At 45.6% G+C, this 24,825-nt stretch overlaps 1 protein-coding gene across 4 annotated transcripts in view; it reads left to right on the top strand.

Annotated features, from left to right (window-relative positions):
* FGF12 (fibroblast growth factor 12) overlaps positions 1-24,825 on the top strand; it is a 237,910-nt gene that overhangs the window by 149,909 nt on the left and 63,176 nt on the right. For all 4 annotated transcript variants that reach the window (XM_049802973.1, XM_049802972.1, XM_049802970.1 and 1 more), the window contains 2 exons: positions 6,375-6,485; positions 14,460-14,563. In XM_049802973.1, coding sequence (XP_049658930.1) covers positions 6,375-6,485; positions 14,460-14,563 — 215 coding nt within the window. The remainder of the gene's footprint in view (positions 1-6,374; positions 6,486-14,459; positions 14,564-24,825) is intronic.

Genomic DNA, 24,825 nt, shown 5'->3' on the forward strand with positions numbered 1-24,825 from the left:
TACAGGTCCTGTGTTTGCAGTCAGATCCTCAGCAAAACTGTTGCACAGGCATGGAAGAGAGTCAGCAATATGCCCAGCCATGGTTCAGATCAGGGCTGGAGATGCTTTCTCCCTTCGCCAGACCAATGTCCTTAGCAGGTACCAGAGGGAGTGTTTTGGGAACCTGCTGCTGGCATCTCTGACAGCCTTGCTGTGCTAAGACCCCGCAGAGGCGTTGAGTCAGAGCATGTCCTGCTGCAGAAAAAGAGAACAAACAAACAGGCAAGTCTCCTGTTGAAATCGTAGAGCAGGTACCTTCCTTCTACCTTGTTGCAGGTTGCTGAATATAAAATAGCTGCTTGCTGTCTAGGCTACCAGAGTCCTCTGTTGTTTGACAGCTTGTTATGTGGAGAACAGTAACCCCAAGAGCTTCAGAATTTATGCCATAACCAACACAGAGTACTGCTGGCACCCAGCGCAGTAGCTTCTGGAGTGGATTTAAAAGCAATTCTGCACCAGCAACCTCAAGTGGAGGCCTGCCTGCCAACCAGAGCATTGCTATGAGTTGCAAGTGGCTCAAATCCCTGAAACGTCACTAAGCCCTTCATCTTTCCAAGAGGTCATTGAAAAGCAGCCCCTCTGAGATCCCTACCATTAACTCAGAGAGTTCGGATCAAGGTGACTTCTGTGAGTAGGGTCTTGTTGAGTCCCTTTAGATTTCCCAGCCCAAGGCAAAGTGGGGTCTGGCTTGCTGCAGCCTCAGGTCATCGTATTGCCATAATAAGAAGTGTCCTGTGAATTGCAAGAAATGCTGCTGCGGCAGACTGCCTTCCACGATGGAGCCTCAGCTGGAAATTAGTGTTGTGCCCTATTCCTTGGTCCTCCTGAGCTCAGGGTTTGGATCGAATGGAGCTACCATACAGTGCTCGATAGAGCGTAGGGTTCCTCACCCAGGGGTTTGTGCTGCTACTTTGCTGATGGGAATACAAGAGTTAGTGCCCTCGGTGGGGCTTTGCTAAATGTGGCGCTGGTGCATAACATCATAGCTCCTCTCTGCCTTAAGGGGAGTTATTCTGCTTGTGTGTTTTTAATTTTCCAGTTAACGGGGCAAGTTCTGCATTTGCCTTAAATAGCAGAACTAAAAGAAAAGGTCATTAAAGAGCTAGTGATATATCTGAGAAGAAACATTTCTGCCAGTGTCCCTGCCAGAGCTCTTGCTCTTTTCCCCATAGCCCACAAATACCTTCAGCAATGCCTGTGGTTTGAGGGTGACGGATGTGACTCTGCAGAGTAGCCGATTTGGACACGATCCCCTGGCCTTCTATGAGCACGTCCCCGGAGATCAAACAAAGTATATGTGAGAGCCCTGCAACTATCATGTCCTGGGCAAGCCCCAGGAGAGTGAAAATGGCTGTACAATAAGGCAAGAAGCACAGCAGCTGATGGTGAACTGAGATGGCTTTAAGGCTCAGCAGCAGGACAGCTGAAATGAATAATGGCAGCATCACATTACCATTTAAGTAGAGACAAGGAGATTAGCAATCAGATCATGATTTAGTTAGCCTCAGCTGTGTTAAAGGGCTCAGAAAGTTAAAAGCAGGGCAGGCAGAGCTGGTGAGTTTGGTCTGTGGAAGGAGGAGTAAGTAGGATGCCCTTCAGAGGATGTGCGGTGAGTTGGTCAGTGGATGACTGCTCTAAGAAGCGTGATCGGCTGAGAACTGTCTTCACCCTAAGGAAAGCTCCTGGCCTGGCAGATGCTGCAGACCAGGAACAGAGCCATGGCTTAGCTCTTGCTCCCTGCTACTCTTATTGGTCTGTGCTGTGCTGTGACTGTTGTGTCGGGGACGCTTCCTGGGCATGATCTTCTCCTGCATCTTCTGGGAGCACCATAATTTGAAGGATTTGAGCTCACTGCATCTGCATAAGGAGACGGTCCGCTGAGCTTTCTCCAGCACCACCCAGCCTTGAACAGCTGTGTATGAGCAACCAGAACAGGAACTTTAAAGTAAGCATCCTAAAGTATAACAGTATTGCTTATAAGGGTAAAATATCCCTTTGCATATCATGTGGGAATCTTACTAGCATGGGGTCTGTACTGGGAATCCATACTGCATGGAAATCTCACGTTTAGTCAGAACTTTGGGATCAAGGCAGTCATAACTTCTTTCTTAAATCCATTCTTAAGTACTTGACTTTGTGTTTAGGGAGATGCTAAGTTGGTGCTGAAGTCTTGTATACATTAGTTCAGTTCCATTTCTGCAGGGAGAGCTGCTCCTACTGCAAAATAAAAGACTGTATGGAGGAGCCTGAGTGGGAGGAATAGGTTTATCCCAAGTGTGTTATGCAGTGTTGCTCCTTCAAAAGCAAGAGGATCTGAGTCCCCCTTGCTACATAGGGGTGAGGTTAGAGAGTAGGTTTGAGTTTGATTCCTGGTAAATTCTGTGAATTATAGAAAGAAAATGCTCATGGCAGGGTTTGTACTTATCTGTGCTGCATTTTTTTTTCTTTTTCTCTGGTTTGCTTCTTTATCTTATTGATTGTAGTCTGGAGCAATATCATTGAGGGAACTTCAGACAATAAAAGTATCAAGGTTGTGGGGTTTTATTTTAATTCTGCCCCCTCCCCAGTGCCCCAGGAAGCACTGGGAATATTGCCTGCTGGAAGTTTTGTTCTCTCTTTTAATTGCAAAACTGTGAAAAGTTCTCAGTCTATTTCATTGTCTTTCTGCCTTCTGTTCTGACTTACCAGGGTGTCCCACCATACTTAACTGACAAGGACACCTACTGGTTTTGAGATTTTTCTACAAACTGAGGTTTTCAGCATGATTGCTGCAGCATAAGGGATAGCAATGCTGGAAGACTGTGATAAAATTGCTCTGTAGATGGAAAGAAGTGGTGCTAAAATATATGATATGACAAAAGTAGGGGATCTCTTAAAAGTTATGTGCAGAGTTTTCCTCTGGGCTAGCAGGAAAAATCCTGTCCTGGGATTACACAGTTCCCTCTTCAGGTAGTAACTCTGTAGTGAGCTTTGGGGAGAAAGATGGGTAAGTCCTTGTTCCTTGTTAAAAGCTGCCTTTGCCTAAAATTTTGTCTGTAGGCCTCCCAGCCACACTGCTTGCTGTATGAATGACAAATCCCAATATCCCACGTTATGCCCAGACATGAGACAGGAGGTGGGAAGCAGCTACTCCGCTGGCTGCTGTCACCAGTGTAGCTGTGCTTGAGCTGGTCCCTTTGCAATCAGTGGAGAGATGCAGGTGGTTTCAGGACCCTGTGGACCTGGCCTGGCTTGCCTGTTGATTTCTGGGATGTAAAGGGAGCCTGGTTTGGGTGTAGAGACAGCTGTATGAGGTGAGGCAAATCACCCATTGCCCTGGCAACTCCCTAACCCTGCTGGGCTGTGCTCTGTGTTAGAGGATAGAACTTGGTCCTGGCTATGCATGTCTCTGTGCTGCTTTTGTATTTCGTTCCGGTAGGTACCCAAAGGTGCAGCTGCTCACCAGTGCTTCTCTCCTGTAGAAAGAGACCCAAGGAAATGTAGAAACCAGGAAAAGAGATCTGTATGTCTCCAAAGGGGTTTCTGACCTTTTGGTGTCTGGAAAAGGCATTTGTTTGCTGGTGCTGCAGGGCCTCCTAAATGAGGCTGGGGAGCAGGGATGCTGTTGCAGAAGAGGATCTGTGCAGTAAGGAGAGAGAGGAACACTGCTGCTGTCAGCCTGTGTTAGGGCCAGGAGGAATGTGGTGGGTTTGTGTATGGCTGAGAGCTTTCCGCTTCTGTCCCTTTGAGTTCTGCTTTGAGTTTGGGCATGAGCCTCAAACTTCAGCAAAACCAGGTCAGGTCAGGAAAAAAACCCCACATGTAAGACAAGATTACTCCTCCAACCTGTCCCTAGGCAGGCATTGACTCGGAAAAGCCTGGGATTATGAAGATGGCAGTCGTTAAGCTTGAATCAGACCTGACTGTCTATGTCAGATCAGTAACAAAAAGGGACCCTGGGGCTTTATCCTGTGTTTTACTATGGTGACACTTAGCCTTCTGCTGCAATGGTATTTGCATCTATAGCAAAGATGCAGGAGGACCTCAAGGGATCTTGGGTGCTGCTCTGATAAACTCTAAAAATGACGTGAAGCTCCTAATGATGAGCAGATTTGCTCTGTATTTTACTTGGTAGGCTATTTAGTAAAAGTGGGAGAGGTTTTCATGTGTTCCGAAGTGATTTGCATGATTGAAGTATAGTTTGCACCCCAAAGAAGAAAGAAAGGTCATTCTATCATGTAGCTAAGTTATCTTCCCAAGAAAGGGGAAAAGGTCAGGGTTTTTTTGTGTTCCCACTTCTCTTATCCCTGAGGGGCTTTAAGACAAGATCTCCCCCCTTCCCCAGCACACAGAAAGCCTCAGGCTGCAGGAGCATCTTCTAAATCTCTCCTGCTGGGAGCTCTTTCATTTTGTGCAAAGTACTTAAATGCTAAAATTTAACCAGAGTAAAAATGAGGCTAAGACTCATTCAGGGACTCAAACATAGGTCTCGTATCAGAGAGTGCCTAGTAGTGCCTTTACTATTCTGGTATTAGATAAAAGGGAGGAAGGGGACAGGCTCAAGGAGGGTGGTGCAGTCATCTATGCCTGAGAATACAGCTTTTTATTGCCTCTAGCTTTGATGTGCTTGTTAGAAAAGTGAGTTAAATTAAGCTTCTGCCTTCAACAAAATAGATAATTCATTTTGGTAAGAAGAAAGCAAAACACTTAGCTCAATCTAAGGCTCAATTTGACATCTGTTGGCTTGACCGACGTTAGCTCTTACTAGATGGCCAGTACAATTGTACTTATCCACTGTCCCAGAGTTGTCTTGCTGGGAGAAAGCCCGTCTGCAGTCTACAACACTCCTGTTGCTATGAAATCACTTCTTTTAAGGCAGCATAGAAACCAGCTGATATTGATTGCTTCAGTGGCTTTTGGAGCTAGGAAATAGTACCTGATTCTCCCCGACTGGTGGAGGGGTTGGTGAAGCTGAAATCCTTTGCACCTGCCGCCTGTCTGCATCCAAGGTCCCCGCTTGCTGCAGGGGGGTTTGCCTGTGCAGAAGTGCGGGCTGAGTGCTGTCCTCAAATGGAAGTTGTACAGTGCAGTGCAAAATCGTTAGAGATGAGGGCTCCTAATGGAAACACTTAACACACAACGTGACTGGAGTTATATAAGGACTATGGCTTATTAAACAGCCTCACTAGAGGCATGAAAGATGGGAGGCTGACAAGATTTTGGTATGCTACACTGGATTTCTTCCTGTCTATTGAGCCAGCAATAACTAGGTCTTATTTATTTACTTTTGGTGGGTGGTCACATAAAACCACAAACTGCTGTCACACAAGGAAGATCTCTGCCATTCAGCTAGTGTGTCTGTTCACGTGTAGCCAGCTAGCTTGCTTTCCAGAAGCAATGCCTGTGACAAATTGTAAGACTTGCATGATTAAAATTGAATTTATTTTCGACCACTTAATTTGTGTTTGATCAGTTGGACGGCAAGGAGACGGGCAGTAATGTTGCAGACCTCTGTCATGTGAAGTTCAAATTGCTTCTGCTTTTCTTGTTTTCTTTTTCCTCTTCAGCACAGGTATAAAATGTTGCAGAGGCAATAAGGAAGCCCCTAGCCAGTCCGTGGCTGGCTCATGATGTACAGGGGCTGGGAAAGGAACCTGCTAGAGGCAAAGAGTGATTCTCATCTACCAGTGCGGCACATGTTTTGGGAGGGAGGAACATGCGGGATTTTGAAACAGAGGCGTTTTAAGGTGCCCATAAGTGCTTCAGAGGTCATTTTTGGAGGTGTCTTGCATCTGTTCCTTTCAGGATTTTGCTCCCTGATTCCCACACAGTTGGACTCATGCAGCCTGATTCAGCCCTCAGTTACTTTGGTTTTACACCACTGTAATACCAGTGATTTAAATAGATTTTCATTGGCATAAAACTGGAACTGCGTGATAGGGAATCAACCGTACAGAAAACAAGGTAGTTGGCTTCACAGGCTGAATAAGAAACAATAAGTAAGTTCTTTCCAACACTGCTAGCAAATATTCTTCTGAACGAGTGGCATATCCAGAATACATAAGCTGTCTAAAGACTTTCATTTGGTAGCTAACTTTCAGTGAAGTGATGTTCCATAAATCTGTTACTTTCTGCTGCACCAACTATGCATTTCATTTTACCTGCTCATCTGATCTCAATTTTATTTGCCTGTACATCTATGTATATATGAATATTTTACAACCATGCTTGAAAGGAATCACAGAAAGCTGTCTTATCTGCCAAGCATTTCTAAATTTACTCGGGGCTTAATGGGGGCCAAGCAAATTGGGTCTCTTGCTACTTGGTATATCTAATAATAATATTTTTTTTTGCAGAACCCCAGCTGAAAGGAATTGTGACAAGGTTATTCAGCCAGCAGGAATACTTCCTGCAGATGCACCCAGATGGTACAATTGATGGGACCAAGGACGAAAACAGCGACTACAGTAAGAAAAATTAGCCTGTTTTGCAACCCAATTACAATCAAATGCATCACCTAGTGGGTCTCACTTGTGTAGCTTTATTTTTGAAAAGATCAAATTAGGAAGAAGCCAGCTGTTTTCTGCACATTTTTTCTATCTATCCTTCCCCTTTAAATCTTGCCTGTATAATTTCATATGTTTCCTCTCCGATCTTCTTCCCTCCTGCCCCGATTCTGTAACTGCCATCTGGGTGGGGTGGAGAATAAAACCCATGATTTGAATTGCTGCCAGAAGAGAAAGGAGATTATATTTATACATATGCCACGTGGGTAAAGGATATGGGGAATTCTCTCTCCAAGGAGAAGAGGAGAAAATTGTTTTCACTATTTTATCCTGAAAAATTCAGCAAGCATCAGGAATTTCCAGGCTGGAGAAAACCAGCTGTTCGCTAAAGTCTAGTGCTTTGAGGCTGGTGTAAAGGTTGAGGGTATTGAATTTCCAAAGGAGCTCATCTTCCCAAACCCTGTTCAAAGGGGTTGGGTTCATGCTGTCCAACAAAGGACAGCAAAGTGCAGCAGACTGACGCAGGTTTAAAAATGATGCTTGTGTGCAGTAGCCATATTGGCTTAAAAAAAAATTGCAAAGCAGTAGCCAGTCTTCCTTTTGCAAAACAAGTAGTTTTGTCAATACCAAAGCTCCTTCAAAAGGTTAAAAAAGGTGCAGGATATTTTCTACAGCATCTCTTCATCTTGTAGGTGTCAGACTGATGCTTCTGAGTGGACAGTAATAAGCTCAGATCCTTGGTGCCACGAACTGCACTCAAGTCTTCATTTGTGTCATCCGATGTTGGTTTGAAGCTCCCTGTACCACTGAAGGGACATTGTATCTAGCCTGTCCAGCATGGAAGGTGTCTTCCTAGGCATTACTAGGGATGAACAGAAGTTCATCCGTGTGGTGGGATTGATGGAAGCAAACTTCATGTACTTTGTGAAAGGAGGAACCTACCTAATTTGGGGACAAATCTTGTTCTAAGTCAAAGAAGGTCCTAGCTGGATTGAAGGCATCATTCCTTCAGGAAGGCAGGGCCTGGGCTGCAGGTGAGGGCCGGCTGCAGTGCTGCAGCACACGTAGCAGGGCATTGATGTTGTCCTGTGAAGATGCACTTGGACAAGGGTGCAAGGTGGCTGCAACCCTACATCCATGGTGCTTGCCCCATCCCCAAGAAGCTGGGAGAGTGCTGTGGCAGGAGTGTTGTGTGTGGTGGGGCTGCTCTGCTGCAGCCAGCTCAGGGCTGGTGTCCGTGCATGAGAGCAGCTTTGGGAAGATGGCAACTGCAATTGTGGGAGGCTGGCAAAGCCCCTGTGAAATGACCCGAGAGGCTGCATTCACCAGAAGCAGCCTGTAGCAGATGCGAGTGTTGGGTTTAGTACCCTCTTTCATGTGCTGGTGTTGAACAAATGAAATACCACAAATTGCAATGACAGCAGTTAATGTTGGAGAAGGAGAATTTGTGGACCTCTACACATGCACTTTTACTCCATGAGAGACTGAGCAGGTCTCTTCCTGCAAGAAGAGTCTGGCCTTGTGTTGGTGTCTGCCTGAGAAAAATCACATGGGATGAGTTCAGTGGGCTTTAGTGGGCGAGTAATGACCCAGTGTTGGGTTGCATTAGCTGCTTTTTCATAAAGAAAGAAGGTATAGAGTGTTCTCAATCTGCAGAAAATCCCATTGGGGGCCTATTTGTTAATGACATGGGAAGAGCTGCTAGAGATGACAGGGATTCATTACCCTCATCTATCAGTGAGGACTGAACAACACAGTAATGGGCTTAAGTGGAAGCAGGGATGAATTTAGGTAAACAGCGGAGGAGAATAAAATGTAAGAGCAGTTCTGCAAATGTTTCAGGCTGGGAGGGAAGATGAGGGAAGCTGCTGCTGGCTGCACCTTGGTGGGTGCAGGGGAACCTCCTGAGTCCCCATGGTTAAGGTTGGGCCCCAATTGCCCAAACAGCTCTTATTTATAGATCCCATCAGAAATGTTAGAGATCAGTTTGGCAAGGTGCTGAGTACTTGTGAGTCACTTCCACCCAGTCTTCTTAATTGGAAATAGATGGGCTGAAGGGCACTTCTAGAGTGTAAATTTATCTGGTGAGATGGCAGCCCTGCCTTGGCAGCTTGGTGGGACAGGAGGCATCTAGCTGAAGTGTGCCAAGCCACTTGCTCAAAGTCATGGGCTGTGTTGGAAAGTTCAGTGAAGTTTTTGAGAGAAGACTGAAGCCAAAGAATTACCCATCCCCTGATCTCAGGGGATGTCAAAAGAGGAAAAAATTCTGCCCGATAATATTTGGCTCCTGAAAATGAAATGGGGAATGTGCTTTATTCAGTTTTGTTTAAGTTTTTACGACATGCTCTCTTATAAATCTTCAGTTTGAGTCAACATTTTATATTATATGAAGCTTCCAGTTATAGCTTCAAAACAAAATCACATTTTTCACTTTTGAAATGACAAAATAAAGCATACTGACTATTTTTTCCTTTTCTGTTCCTCCAAACATCTCAATTTTTGACCAGAAAAAAGTCAGAACTCACTTGTCTAAGTGAGCAGCTTACAGATTTGCTTCACTGATGTTTTCTGTTTTAAAATGCCTCTCCAGAAGATTCTTGACTAGCCAGTCAGAAGTCTGTGCATTATTTCTGTGCAAGGGCAGAACTCAAAGACTAGGTAAATAATATTTTCCTATCCTTGGAGAGGGGTTGCTTAACTTGCATCCACTGGTGGAGAAGGGCAGTCTTGATGGCTACAGCAGGATCTTTCCCATGCTGGACGATCATCTGTTCTCCATGCAGAAGCCATCTTAGCACAGTTAAATACACAGTGAACACCGTGTTCCATACATTGCTCTGTGTTCTGTAGCCACACACTGATTATTCAAATTAGCATTACGAAAGGAAGCTTAATTTTCATGGAATACATTAGGTTGGTTTACTCTGGCAAAATAAATGTTTAAAATGAGACACGACATGTCCCACAGATACGTCTGATGCAATTAAAAGTTCTAATAAAAATCCAGTTATTTATATAAGAGGAACTGCTAATATTTAAGCAATTTTTAAATTAATTATCTGGTGCCCATTTTATGTGTGTTCTGGAGAGGCTGATGGCATTTATTTTCCACCTCCTCTCACTTAAAGAAAAAGAAAAAAAAACCCAGAAGCCAAGTTCTAATGGCATTTGAATGGGCATCCAGCCAGTTTCCCGCGAAACAGCGCTTGGGACATCTGTTCCTTCTACCATGCAGTTAAAGGCACGCCATCTTAATGTTAGCAAGAAGACAGATTCTCTGCCTACTTGGATTGGGATATATGAAGAATTTTCTTTTAATTGGAGCGTAGTTTCATGGTGGGTGAGGGACTTGTTTGTGTTCTTAGTAATGTTACATATGAACTTGAATTTGGGGCAATATCTCTTCCTTCCAACTCCAGTGAACTCAAATAGTCTTTCAGGGCAGACTGTTGCTGTCAGTGCTTGCATCGTGATGGCTCTTTCCTGGGCTGAGCAGGGTAAGGCCCCTTCTTGAGAGCAACTGGACTTCTTTGTTTGCCAGCATAATCCTGCTGAACGTCTGAAAAGCCTCAGCAAATGGACAGTACATAAAGGATAGGTCAACTGTACTGAGCAGGTGGAAACAGCCCAGCATATCTAGGATATTGTTTGGGGCTTTCCAGCCAGAAACACAAAAAGATTAAGACTGGGGAAACCTCTGGGTGTCTCCAGTCCAACATCCTACTTGGAGCTGGGTTATCTTCAGTTGCACAGAGCCTTGTCCAGTTGTTTCAAACGTCCCCAGGAATGAGCTATTCCGTAGCTTCGTAACATCTCTGGTTCCAGTGCTGCACTATTCTCATTGTAGAGAATTTTCTTTATATCTAGTCATAATTTCTTTCTGAGGCTTTTGTCTAATGTCTCTTGTCCTTTCATTGTGTTCCTCTGAGAAGAGTTTGTCTCTGGCTTTTCCCTTCTTTGAGCTAAGCAAACCCAGTTCCCTCAGTTTCTTCTCTGTCGTGCTTTAACCCCAGCCAGCAACTAAGCACCACGCAGCTGCTCACTCACTCCCCCCCCATCCAGTGGGATGGGGGAGAAAATCGGGGGAAAAAAAAAAAAGGTAAAACTTCTGGGTTGAGATAAGAACAGTTTAATAGAACAGAAAAGAAGAAACTAATAATGATAACACTAATAAAATGACAACAGCAACAATGAAAGGATTGGAATGTACAAATGATGCGCAGGGCAATTGCTCACCACCTGCCGACCGACACCAGCCAGTCCCCGAGCGGCGATTCCGCCCCCCCCCCCCCCCCTTCCCAGTTCCTATACTAGATGGGACATCCCATGGTATGGAATACACCGTTGGCCAGTTTGGGTCAGCTGCCCTGGCTGTGTCCTGTGCCAACTTCTTGTGCCCCTCCAGCTTTCTTGCTGGCTGGGCATGAGAAGCTGAAAAATCCTTGACTATAGTCTAAACACTACTGAGCAACAACTGACAACATCAGTGTTATCAACATTCTTCACATACTGAACTCAAAACATAGCGCTGTACCAGCTACTAGGAAGACAGTTAACTCTATCCCGGCTGAAACCAGGACATCCTTGTCCCCTTTTCTAAATCTGCTGCTTCATGTTAACTGCAATTTTTTTTTCCTGACAAAAAGAGACCTCTTGCTTTCGAGGTTGGTTGAGGATTTTCCCCCCACAATAAAGCTTATAAGCTTTTAAATCTGTTCTAAAACAAGATGAAACGTTCATTTGGAAGCATGATAACAAAAGGTTTCAACTTCTTCAAAGATATTTCTGGATTTGAGTGCAGAACCGCTCTGAGAATTTACCAAGTCTTGATTGACCCGAACCGCTTTTTTTAATAGAGGAAGATATTTGCTTCCACAAACTTCTTTGGCTGTTAGTTACCTATGTCAGATGCATGTCCTCCTGCTTGCCTGCCCGCTTGCTCACTCACTCTGCAGTGTGTTGCAGGAGATGCTCTGCTATGCCTAAAAGCCGTGATTGTGGATGTTGCTACCACGGTCTGCAGCAGGGTCCCAGGGAGCTTGGGAACTGGCAGCGGTCTTGGTACTGTAACACAGAGCACAACAGGATTGTTCCTGTGCTCCCTTAGCACGTGTAGGTGGAAAGAGAGAGATTTGGAGACATGTGGGCGTTTCCACGCAGAACTTCTCACACACTAATTCTGGGTATTATCACCTCCCTGCCTAATGAATGCTCTGAATGGTCTGTCACAAGTTTTCTATGCAAGACAAATTGGCTGTAGGGAATGAATGATGATGCCCATTTTGTTTCATTATTAGCAGTAATATGCTCCATTTTTCAGTGGGGGGGAAATTAGGGGAGGGGAATTGCTTATAAATAGACTTGTTAACCGCAGAGGGGTTTAGACCTTCATGGTAGTCAGAAAGTGATAGAAATAAAACTTTACTTTGGTTAGTGAGCTTTTCAGTGGTAGAACTACACTATAACGCAGCTCTCCAATGCTGAGTAGCTAACGCTGGAGTGTGTTTGTCTCATCCGGGGACAGTATCAGAGTAGCACTGTCCTTGACTCCAGTTATTCACAGGCCAATACCCAGGCTGGACTTCATTTGCTGTATACATCTGTTGATATCCTCCCACGAAATCAGAAATACAAGCACTGGCTTTGGTAAGACTTCAGCACGTGCTTTGATTTTTTACTTAATGTGGTGCTTAAAAGCATGAAAAGGGGGCCGAGAGTAGGGTTTCTTGTCAGCAGACTCGAAGTGCCTCCCTTTTAGGCAGCTCACTGAGGGAAGTCATCTAGGCTTCCTTGGGAATTGAGTGAGAAAAAAGGGCATTCATGTGAAACTGGGACTCATGAATCCCTTTTTGGAGACAACCCTGAAACCAGCTCAGCCAAGGCACCTGTTAGATATCTTGAGCAAAGTGGCTTTCTGTCTCCTGTGCTTTTTTCAGGTTTTACTTCTGAAAAGGTATTCACCTCTGACCTTTAAGCAAATCCACCAGGAGTTCAGGTTGAAGGTAAACAGTTTCCCATTACTTTTCACGTACCTTTTGGGCTCTGCTTTTTCTCTTAAAAATTGTGCAAATCCTGGGACTTCAGTTCAGACTTAGTAGTCTGAACCACTGGCTCTAAGGAAAGAATCAAGCCACAGAGCCGCAGTTTCAGTTCTCCCCCACCCCCCCATGTTGGCTATAAATGTTGTTCTTCCTTTGGAAAGGAATCCAAACACACTTCTGTCTCCTCCACTCTGCAGTAATTCACAGGCTGTACGTGAGGGAGGTTCTTGGGAAGCATCTTGAGGTTGAGTTAAATCCACGTGTTACCTGGCACACACATATTTAACCAGTTTCTTTGGGGCGAGGGGCTGATATTGCACTGGACTCGACTCCCTCCTGTCATACCAGGATTAACACTAGCCTGGCCTGAGGGGCTATAGCATTTTGAATAGGCCATTTCAGCAAAAGCTGCTTTATCCTTCACAGCTGATATTAAATCAGCAATGGTCCATCTCCCAGGGAAGGAGAGGCTGGGAGATGGCACAGTGAGAAGGACCGTTTCTCCTAGAACCGTTATGTGAAGACCCCTCTGTGCTGTGCTTGCTCCGATGTGATGTGTCAGGCATAAAACTTCATAAATGATCTATAAAGTGAATCGGCTAGAGGATGATGTCCTTAATGGTCAGCTGGTAAATAGGAATGCTTCACTGCTTGCTCTGACACTGCACTCTGCCCATTCACAGGTCTCCCCTGGGCTGATTTGAACACCCCAAAGCTCTTGAGACGTTTCAAGCAGGCTTTTGCAAATAAGTGAGCGTTAACAAGCCATGAGAAATGCTTCATGAATGTGGAAGGGACAGTCTGACCTCATGACTAGGGAACCAGAAAAAATACTCGTTTCAGGGCAGTTGTGCGGGAAAAGACCTTGAGTGAAGTATTTCCATTGTGTTTGTGCTCACGTTTCTGCCCGACCCTGTGCCCATCTTTCTATGTCCTGAGCTCCCTGGGACAAGGTCCAGTTAGCTCTCTGTAAGCTGAAGCACAAGGGATCCTACAACATCTGGATACTCTTATCCTGTAAATCTCAGTGGAAACAAAGCCATGCTAATGCTTCAGTGCTCTGTCTATCAGTGCTGACAGTCCTCTCCTCTTTGAGCCCATTCTGTTAGAAATGTAGCAAAAGCCTGACAGTATGTAAATATATATGCTCATGTGAAAGGTCTTTCAGTGAGATAGAGGGTCTACTTGGAATCAAGCAATAAAGTAATTAATTGGGAGGAAGTGGTTGCAATGCTTTCATCAATAAGATTGCAGTAAAATTGAGTATTGAAAGGTCTTCTCCTCTTCTGTGTTATCTAGTGCTGCTTCTGAATGAAGAGCAGTGCTTAGGTCCTGGCGTGGAACACTCCATCTTCCTGAGTTTCTTCATTCCCTTGACAGCAGGGATCACAGGGGCAGACACACAGTCAAGTTAATATGCATCCTTCTGGCCATGGTTGCTGTCAGTATACTCTCTTAGCATATGGCAAATGCAAAAAAAGTGTGACTAGGCTTAAATCTGTTTCAGGGTGAACTAAACTAAGTTATGTTTGCCACGGGCAAAGATGTGTACGTGTGCAGTTACCACAGCTCAGCTGGCCCACGGAAAGCTGTTGAGATGCGCTAGCGTGAGTGCACGTATGAGCCCTTGGCATTGCAAAGGCAGTGATCAGACAGACTGACGGGTGTGTTAAGGCTTCTGGGAGGCAGCCACATTCAGTACTTTTAAAAATTTCATTTCAACATTGACCCTGTGGCTGCAGACCTTTCCTCTAGCTGGAAGCAGGACTTTTGATTCTAGTTCAGTATCTTTTGTTAAGAGTCAGGAGTGGGGTGGGCTGGCCCTGGGGAAAAAGCAGCAGTGACCACGCAGCGTCATGTCTCCATAACCTTTTCTTTTCTTTTCCTTCCGCAGCCCTTTTCAATCTAATTCCTGTGGGTCTTCGTGTGGTGGCAATCCAAGGGGTGAAGGCAGGTCTGTACGTTGCCATGAATGCTGAGGGATATCTCTACAGCTCAGTAAGTATTTTGCACTGTTGTGTTCCTGGAGTGGTTTGGTTTGCAGGTGGGAGGGAAAAGACTGTATTAGGACTTGCAGCTTTTTCTGAAAATGGTCATGTATCAGCAAACCTTTAAAAGCAGGAACAGGGGAGCTGCTGCAAGGCCATGCAATATTCACTTTAAAGTGTCTCCATGGGGATTTGTGGCAATATTTCCCGACCTGTGAAGATATACTTTGTGTTCCTTTGAGTAGTTCGTTAATGTAGGTCACGTTGTAGAGGAGGTTGTGTGGTTGGCTGGTTATATTCTGGTTTCCCATTTGTGAAATGGCATGGACTGAATGGAATTGCTTCTTCTGAATTGTGCCCGGATAACTGATCATAGGTGGTGCCCCAGTGGGTCGTACTCTGCTTTTGACTGCAGTGTAAATCCACAGCAATACCCTGACTTCATTAAGATGGTTCAGGACTATTCTGTTGGCAGAGTGCTTCAGCGGAGCAGAATTTCCCTGTATTTGTGTGGTCTTTTTAATGCACATAAAAGATAAGTGAGGCATTTTTTACTGACTAATTCCCCTATAACTTTCTTAGATGGCATGAAAGGGCATGAGGTTATTCATAAGATTCTCATTTGAAGTAAGTAATTGATTTTCACAGTGAATAATTGATTCAGTGATTTATTAAATATGGCAGCCCTTTGCCAGAATTTTTTATGCATCAAATAACTTTGCTCTAGTTCTACATAGTAAAAAGTGATAGCTAATAATACACTTCTCATTTCTGTAGTTATGATATCTTTAAAGCGTATAGTCAAGATTCTAATCTCGTCTGCCTTTGTGTAAACTTACAGTGCAGCAATTCTGCTCATCTAGGCATTTACTTTGCTTTAAAAGCGTACGTGAGAATTGAGATAGGACCACTGAAAGGACAACAGTTTGAGTTGCTCCTACGCAATTTTTCCTAACTCTTACCATCCATCTCCTTTTCTGGTCAGTTTGAAACTACTCACATGGTTGGGATTTCCCCCTTTCCCTTGGGAGGTAACAAAGCTCTGTCTCCCCAGTGGCTCAGGGGAGAAAATGGCAAGTGAATGTGTTAGTATGCCTGGCGAGATAGGTCTCAAAACTGGCTGCTTGTCAAGAAAAGACGGAGAGATCAATCTGGATCTCTGTGGATGCCAGACGCTTCCTGTTCTTTCATAGCCCAGTAAACATAAATGACTGCTTCTAAATAAATTACATTGTTTACTAACAATGAAAACTTCCTCTTTTTGTAAAGCTATCAGAGTCCTAAAGGTAATACCAAGCATGGTGTGGTACTGCATTATTGTGTGTGCTTGCCTCTAGGCACATAGTTGGGGGTCAGGACTGACGTTTTAGCCTGTGCTGTGCAGTGCTGGTGTAAAGGGTTTTGGCCCAGCGCTGAAGCTCCTTGTACCGCCGGTGCCCCGAAAATGAGGACTGCAGGAAAGCAGTGTACGTCACAGAGCCACATCCAGCCTGGCGGGGGGTCTTTTTGGGGCAATGTGGGGTCAGCATTTTCTGAACAAATAGTGCAAGGGAGGGAAAGGCGTGGGGCTCAGGCAGAAGGAGAAATGGAGAGTTGGAAACATGATGTTTGACAGCTGAGAGGTTAGAGGTGATGCAAAGTATCTCTTGCTAGCAGTAGTGAGATGGTACTGAGGGTGGGAGGGATGTACCAAGAGATGGTGAGCAGCAGGAGGACCATGTGTCCAGGAAACACATCTGCGAGTCACATGAAGTCTCCTAAAAGGCAGCAGATCATACATGTGTTCAAATGAGGGTGGTGCTTTAATGGGGCCTGCTTATTCCCAGCACGTGTGCCTGTCTTAAGTAGGACAGTTAATCGACGAAGGCTAAGGATGTACCGTGGTGGCCAGTGGTTAATGAAGTGGACCTCATTACATGCCATGGCTTGATGGCATTCAACTCTGAACTAGGAAGAGTTAAACTGTTCGTTTCATCAACATGATCCAGGGTTTCTGCTTGCAGTAAATGGATGCTACTGGCCCATCTCTACTCCAGGGAGGCGGAACTCGCTGGACACTATTTTCTTCTTGTTTTGACTAGTGGCTCTGTCTCTGTCTTACAGCAGTAAATTAATGAATTCACTGTGCTTTGGAGCAGACCACAAGGCAAGAATAAAGAAAATTTGTGGATAAAGCCTGTTAGGAGCAGGGGGTGTGGGTCAAGTCACCCATAATGTCAAAGACGAGGGATGAGACTAGGGTCCTATAAAAGAACTGGATATAGCTGAAAAGAGCTCAGCCTTTTCAAGCAGTCTCTTTTGGATGCTGCAGCTTTCTTTGTGGCGCTGGGATCCCACTCCAACATTTGGCATGGTTGTGTCAGTCTTGAAGACTGTGCTGGGGAATTGCTTTGGCAGGACTTGACAGTCTGTTCCTCTCCAGGGTGAGCAGGGCCCCCAGTCCTGCCGCCTGGACCTGATTGCTGCCCACACCAAAGGACACATTGTCCCTGTCCCTTTGCTTAGCAGATCCTAAACTACAGCTTTGCTCTGGCTCAGCCCAGTTTCCATTGGTGTTGTGCATGTACCTGTTTTTTTCACAAGCCTTTTCTGAAGAATTTCTGGAAAAAATGGGTCAATATTCCCCTAGATACTGTTCACTCACACAGATCCATTGACAAACGAACTTTTTCTGCTGCTTGGCTGCCTCCCCTGCTCTCTGTCCCAGGCCTAGCCCTGTGAGGACTTCTTGTAACACCCTCAAGCCCACGACTGCTTTCAGATAAAATATAACTGTCCAGGGAAGTGGGAGGTTTTTTGGGTGGTGGTTTTTTGTTTGTTTTGTTTTTCCTCTTGAGCTCAGACTGTGGCTGTAACTGAACACATCGGTGTGTGTTTGTTTTGGTTTTGTTTGGTGGTGGGTTTTTTTATATTTAATCTGTGTGCGTCAGCTGAGACTTTGGCTGACGTTCTCTGCCCTGGATCAAACCAGAGGCTATTATCAGCCTGGTCTCAGAGATGGTTTGTGCCAGCTCCTTCTGAGTTTGGGCCAATGGGCTCTTGAATGAATGGGTTTAGAATAACCAGCCCTTGGAAAAAGTCTTCCTGGTGCCAGTCAGCACAAAAGCAGGGCTGAGTGGGGCCCTCTAAAGCCAAACTTGGTGAGAAGGCTCTCTGCAGAAACATGCAAGACACTCCTATGTGCTCAGCCACATCGATACCTTTAACAATGAGTTTCCTCATCTCTTCAGTTAGGGATAGGTAGGAACAGTGTGGGGGTGGGTTGCTGGGTTGAAGCCAACCATAGATCCCCAGCCAACATCAGAGTCCTAAATCCATTAGATAGCAAAGTCTCCTTGCTTGGGAAGCAGCTGCTTGTGACTTTCGTGCATTATTTACTTACACTAGATACCTGATTTTTTGTTGTTGTTGGTTTTTTCCTCCCCCAGTCTAGCTTATTGCTACCTCTGAGGTCTGCTGGGGATTAGGTGCTTAGTAGGGAAGAAAATCAGGTGTTGGTCTGAGGCACCTGACTTTGCAGACAGTAGGATGCAAAACACGGTCTTCATAGCAAGCTTGCAGAGTCATTGGTGTGTTCCCCTTTGATTTCTTGTAATGTAGAGCAGCTGTAAATTCCCTGATGGTGCACAAATGCTTTTATCAGCACCTGTTCTGCAGTGTGGCATGACTCTCCTGAGGATCCACTGCTAGCATTTTATGACAAAGTAAAAAATATAGAGAATGAATGAAGAGCAGGGGGCATTATTTGTACTGTCTTAGGGCTTGGGAAGCTGAGACCAAAGGCTGGTTGTTGCAGAGGAGAGAGAAACGGGATAAAGAGGTACGTCCTGCTCCAGTGAGTTTACAGCCTAATCGTAACGGGAGAAGACACAGAACATGCTCTCCTGTCTCTGTCTGGAGTTAATAGTTCCACCACCAAATTAATTCCTACTCTGGTATAACCTTTCTCTGTGAAGTTTCTCTCCTTGGAGCACAGCTTTCTCTCTGTTACCCCTGCTGCAGCAACTCACAGGGGCATGGGGAAGGGAGTGCCTGCAAAGTGGTTTGCCTGAGAGGTAAGCCTGGTTCTCCTGAAGGAGAACAGGCCCACCCGATCACTCCAAGTACACTGAAATTGCAGCTCTCAATATGATGATATGTATAATTCAGTGGTGGTACAGCTGGGATTGGTTTTGCCCCAAGTGCATAACACTTCTCTTCTAAAATGTACTGCTCTCAGATATTCCTTGTTGTTTAACTTGGAGTTCTAATTATTTTTGAAATGGCAAATCGTGATACATAATTTATTGGAAAGACTGAGAAAACCCTAGCAAAGATACAGAATACAGAGGGGAAAAAAATGGGTCGCTTACGAGAGCTCGGTATGGTTTTACAGTATAAACCTTTGAGTTTGAAATGCTGAAATTAGAGCTTGAATCACTTCAAAGATTCCTGCTAATAAGGGAATGATTATGCACAATAAAAAAAAAAAAACCACAAAGCAGCATTGAAAAAACCCAAGTCACGTTAAGAGCTCAGTGTGTCTTTGCATTTTCTTTTTCTCTGCTTTTTTTTCCTGCTCTATCATTTTGCATAATAAACATGTCTTGCATAATAATAAACAAGCATCTGGGAAAGTATGTGTATTAACTGTATTTTTTTAATCTGCTTGCAATGCTATAACTATTTTGCTACAACTTCTCTAGGGTTGCTGTGCTCTTATTTACATCATTTCAAGGTCAGGGGCTGGAATCAATAGTGCTGCGTTGTCTCCCTTAATAGGCTTGGGGTGTTAAACCTGCTCCTGCCAGTGCCATTTCTTTTAATTCCTATTTGACCACCAGTGGTGCTAGTTGATTCAGTCAGAAGTACGGACAGGCCAGGCAGGTATCCTGGATGTGTCCCTTTTGCAAACTTTGCAAGCAAGCACACTTGCTGGGGGGATTCCCTAGTTTACATGCCTCATTAGGGAGCCAGGTCAGTGGAGAGAATGAAATGTCTCCAAGGGCAAAGCACAGCAGGAGCCCAATGTAATGTGCATTTAATTTCCCTCCAGAGTATCTGCTCTTCTTTGCTGGCTATTTAAAGGGGCTCGCTGAATGAAGGCATTAACTGGGTGATGTAAAACTCCTTCTGTCCCCTGGCTTATTCATAAATATGGAGGGAACAAAATGGATGCTCAGGGAAGCAGCTGTGCTGAGGGCAGCCAGCCCCTGGGAGCGGATTCCTGCCTTGCATCGAATGTTCTTAAAATACAGCTCCTGGCAGGCACCCTGGCATGCCACGCTTGTAGCATGGAAACTTGTAAACACGACTATCAATAGCAAAGTGGTCCCTTTTCCCTTGGTGAGGTGCTGCTGCCCACATTGCTCTGCTTGGCTCTCGGGAGCTCTTCAAGGGTCCAGTTTCCCTTTCACCCCAGCGGAGCGAGCTCCCCCATCCTGTGTGTAACTGGTGAAAGTCGGGCAGGACCAGTGCTGGCCCACACTAGCTCAGGGGTTATTCAGGATGTTGTGGGAGCTAGCAATGGGTACAACCTCACTTAGCTGGACTGCTTGTCAGATAAGGAGAGCTGGGACAGTGCAGTACTGTGTTTTTTTTGGGGGCAGCTTGCCTATCTGGCATCCTGATGAGGGACCTGTATTCTCTGAACTTTCCTAGCACAGCACCACAGCAGGGCTCCCATGGGGAGGGTACTGCTCTGCACCTTGTATCGACGTCTGGAATATTATTAGGTCAGACTTAGCTTTTGCCTATTCAAGCAAGAGACAGTTCAGAGGACAAAATCAGTAACAGCAGGGCCTAATCCTGTTTTCCTAGCCAGCTGTTCCTTGTCTTTTGTGATAGCAGTGCAAATTACAAAGAATAAGTATGCTTCAATAAGAAGTGCCTTCTCTTAGCCTTGGTTGTGTGGGATATTTAGGAATGTGCTATGTTCCACCTAACACCAGCTGGAAGAGCAGGCATGGGACATTCCCCTTTGTCAGCAGTGGTCTGTCAGTGTTGGGATGCAGTGTGATCTTTTGCTGAAATTTCATTTGGGAGGAAAATTGGGGAAATAATGCTCCAGTGATGCTGACTCATCTCATTTTGACACTTCCCCAAAGAAATGTTACAGATTCCCATTCTGAAAAAACTTCAGAGTGTTTTATATTGCTTTATTGTTCCTAATAAGATCAGAACAAAATGTCTAGATTTTGGCTGACCATTTTGATCCCACATGATTTCCTTGAAGTATGGAAGGGGGAGGAGGGTAAAATGCTGGTGGGGAGGGGTAGCTCTAAATTGTAAGGAAGGCAAGAAATCGCAGAGATGAATCAGTTGTAGCTGCCATCTTACAGTGTTCCTTCTGCTGATTTCCTTGAGGCCAAATGTACAGGCCTAACCTTAGATAAGCAGGGAGGCAAAGTCTTTGGAGCAGGTACTAAGCAGCAGTAGCATTGCACGGAGCTTGCCCATTTTTCTCCTGTGCGTTGTGTGTGATCGATTAACTAGTGTAGGGGAAATGATGAGGTTAAAGCAGAATGGTGATAGCAATACAATATTTGAGCTGGATTTTGGAGGAAACTCCAGGACATGTCTAGAGTGAGGATGGGACAGTGTGCAGGGAAGCCCCTAGTTAGCAGAAATTACGTGTGAGCGGAGCACTTGTCCCAGCAAACAAGAACCAAAAGCTGACTGTCACGATGTCGCTCTGGAGAGGCAGTCGCAGCAGAAGTCCCTTTCATTGCCTTCCCTTTGCATCTTGCTGACAGGAGGATGCAGGAACAGCCAGTAACTGAGCTCTTCTCTCCCTGGGCTAATATTTTGCTTTTCCTCAAATTCGCCAGCCTGGTTTGCTTGTTTTTAATGCCATTTATCCAGTGTATGTTTCGTTCATAAGTAGTGCCATTGTCTGTTTGCCACAAGTGAAACCCAGACAAAACTCCAGGACATCAAGGATGACAGCGGGACTATTATTAACATTTTATTTTGTGGTGGAGGGAGGACAAGGATTGTCCTTCCTGGGTCCAGAACTCTGATATGAAAAGAAACGAGGAAAGTTTTGAGTGAGGACGTGTTTGGCTGAGGTCAGGTGTGTGTTAATGAAGTGATTCTGATCTCCTTTCTGAGAACACCAAACTCAAATATAGAATAGATAAAACTAGTGAATGGTGTGCCTTTGCCAAACAGTGACTAATGGGTCTGGAGGCGAAAGCAGGAGATACGACAGCCATAGGCTAAGAAACCCAAGGGAAAAAAAAAACCCCTTACTGACTGTGTGCATGTAATTAGAACTGGGAGCCAAGTGATAGAAAACTTTAAAAATGGGGAACATTATTGAAATGTAATGCAGTTTTCCAGGGGAAAGGAAGAGAGGTTCAAAGTACCTGGGCTATTTCAAGCCAGACTGGCTGAATCAGTGGGGAATGTAGTGTACTGTAGCGGAAGGGCCTGGATAGGAGCCTGAACAATCCCTGCTTTGCTATGAAAGGATACCATCCTGACTAAGCATTTGCAAAGCAAAAATAATTTTCTTGAAGTCTCCAAATCACAGGAACTGAGTTCAGGTCCCATGGGTTTTTGTTACCATGAGTCCCAAGATATAGGGCTAGGTTCTGGCACCTATAGTTACACGCCACAGCGCCTCCCAGGAGCCTCCTGAAATCGGTGGAGTAAACGTGCTTGGCGGGAGTTATGAACCTGGCCTGAGATGTGCTTATACAAGGTCTAGTTCAGCAAAGCGCTGAAACTGCACCTCGGTGCTTTGCTGAATCTGTGCTCCCTGGTCTCCCCTGCCGCAGGAATACGGGCCCCGGGGATTGCCAGCCACTTTCAGTTGCCTCTTCTGGCATCTTTTCTGGAAGAGCCTCTCCTTACTGCAAGGAAGACTCCAAACCTACCCAACTTCTCTTGCCGGGAATTCATCTGTGAAACAGAACGGGGTGGAAGGGATCTGTTCGTACTACTGGCAGCCAGTCACTGCTGTGATGTGTTGCATGCTGACAGCGTGCTCAGCTCCGCAGAGCGCGTGGGATGGCCGGCATGCTTGTGCCAAGGAGCCTGCAATCTGTGCGCGAGCGGGGAGGAGCGGAGGGGCACCTTGCCAGCAGCATTGCCCAAAGGCGTCCTGGCAGCAGAGCAGGCGGGCAGGACACAGCATTGGACCCACTCCAGGGCCTCCTGAACCGTGCCTGGTCCTCGCGTCTGGCCTTATGGTATACTAGGTGCACCAAAGAGGCTCTGCGAGGTCTGTCGTCCGTACGTGCTAGCTGAGGGGGAGCCCAGTTCTGGCTTGTGATGGGGGGGGGTCAGAGGGGAGCCGCAAAGCAATGTGCATCAAAGGCAGAGCCCATCCTTCCCCACCCACTGCGTCCGCTGACACAGGGGCTGACTTGGTTTTAAAAATAAGCCTGGCCCTCCTCGAAGGCTGGAAACGTCATCCCCAAAGGGAAATGGCTGAGTGCTTTAGATCTTCTGGTTGTTTATTACCGGGGTACTTAATTATATTCTCCAACTTGTAAATTTTGAATTGAGTATCTGCTGTAAGACCTTTTATTTTCTCATTAGTTTTTTTCTCTGGAACGGTACAGGAAACTCTAGGATGGGCCCCACAGAATTTTGAGATGCTGCCACCCGGCACCGTGGGGACAGGCAGGTTCTTCAGGGATCCTTGGCAGAACGATGACCAACGGCATCGTCACTATAATAAAAGCTTTACTTTAGCCTGGGCCCTCTCCAGAGTGGGTTGGTTTAACAAACACCCGAAACCCTCTGCAGAGCGGGTCTGTTTAACCAACGTCCTAGACTCTCTGCAGAGCGGGTGGTTTTACACATGAACCATAACTGGAGCTCAAATGCACACACAAAGCCCGCTCGATGCTCGGGGGCCGCAGCGGGGGGTCTCTGGCCCCGGGGCTCATGGCTGGGCCTCACAGCCTGGTGTCGGTGATTCCCTGTGCTCCGGACGTCTTTAAAGGAGAGGCGGGCATGTCACCAACCTGCCCTCAGCTAATGGCCGCCTGCCCCACAAGATGGTGCACGGGGGTGGGAGTAGAGGGCACAGTCACGGATGCAGGATTGTGAGAAGATAGGATGTTTTGAGAATTCGGTAGCAAAGTTGCGGCCTCTTCTGTGTCGTGAATGGGAGGAGGAAATCCTTGCTTTGCTAGAGGCTGAGCCCAGACAGGGTGGTTCAGACCAGAGTTTGGACTCATGGCCTGGCCCTTATTTTCTAAGCTTAAATGAAGTTATCTCTGCTGCACCAACAGTGACCTGTGGACTAGAAAACCAAGTAATCATGGTTGCAGTGGTACCTATTACTCCCTTTATGGTGTATCGTCTCTTTCTGCATGCAGTTAGGTTACACGCTTGATCTTTTGTGACTAATTTCACTTGCTTGCAGTTTTGCTGTTCTTTAGTTACACCTTCTAAGAGCTGCTGCTGCTTGTCTTGTTGCTGTCGTCCTTTTTTCTTTTCCTTAACCACTTTTTATTAATCTCACAGCATTGTGTTTCAGACAACATACCCAGACCAAAAGATTCATCTTGGTGGGTGAATGCTACGTAGACTTAGGCCTGTGGCCTCCCCTACAGCTTTTGCTTGATTAAAAAGGGAACCTTCTTCCCTGCTGATGAGCTACAGAGTGCATCCTTTGTTGTGTGGAGGTGGCTACTCTTCTGTGGAAAAGCCTGACAAGCCTTGAAACTTTTAAACAACGTTAAATTAATTGTCCTTCTCTGAAATCAATAAATCCCTTGCATATACATGCAAGTCACAGGTTAATTTGGTGGTTCGACGTTTCAGGCATTGAGAAGGCAGTAAAGAGACTACAAGGGTGTCCTGCCACCTCTGACATACCAATGGCATCCAAGGTGCAGAGGAGCTGTGCTTTGGGAGCAATGGTAGCCTTTCATGCAGCTCTTCTCTAAGCTGAATCCCAGAAAGTTGAAAGTATTTTAATATTCACAATGTGCTCTCTAATCCCCAAACACATACCTAGGCACCAGCTCCACGCTAAAAGCTTTCTGAAATGTGAACACCCTCTTGACATAAATAAGACATGGCGTGACGATGGTAAGTCTTACTATCTCCTCACCACCTTCCTCCTGAGAAGACTGAAGGACTGACTTCTCATTCTCTTTATAAGAAGCTTCCTTGGTGAGCTCCTCTGAAGGCTGCACATCAAATGCATTATTGATAACAGCACTTGGGGGTTGCATGCACACATGCACGCGTTACAGGCTCCCAGATGCTGTCTGGAGCACTGCAGAGGAATTACTGCAGCTGGACAAAGATTGTCTGCTTCTCTCT

The sequence above is a fragment of the Accipiter gentilis genome, chromosome 6 (genome assembly GCF_929443795.1).
Source record: "Accipiter gentilis chromosome 6, bAccGen1.1, whole genome shotgun sequence".
Lineage (NCBI taxonomy): Eukaryota > Metazoa > Chordata > Aves > Accipitriformes > Accipitridae > Astur > Astur gentilis.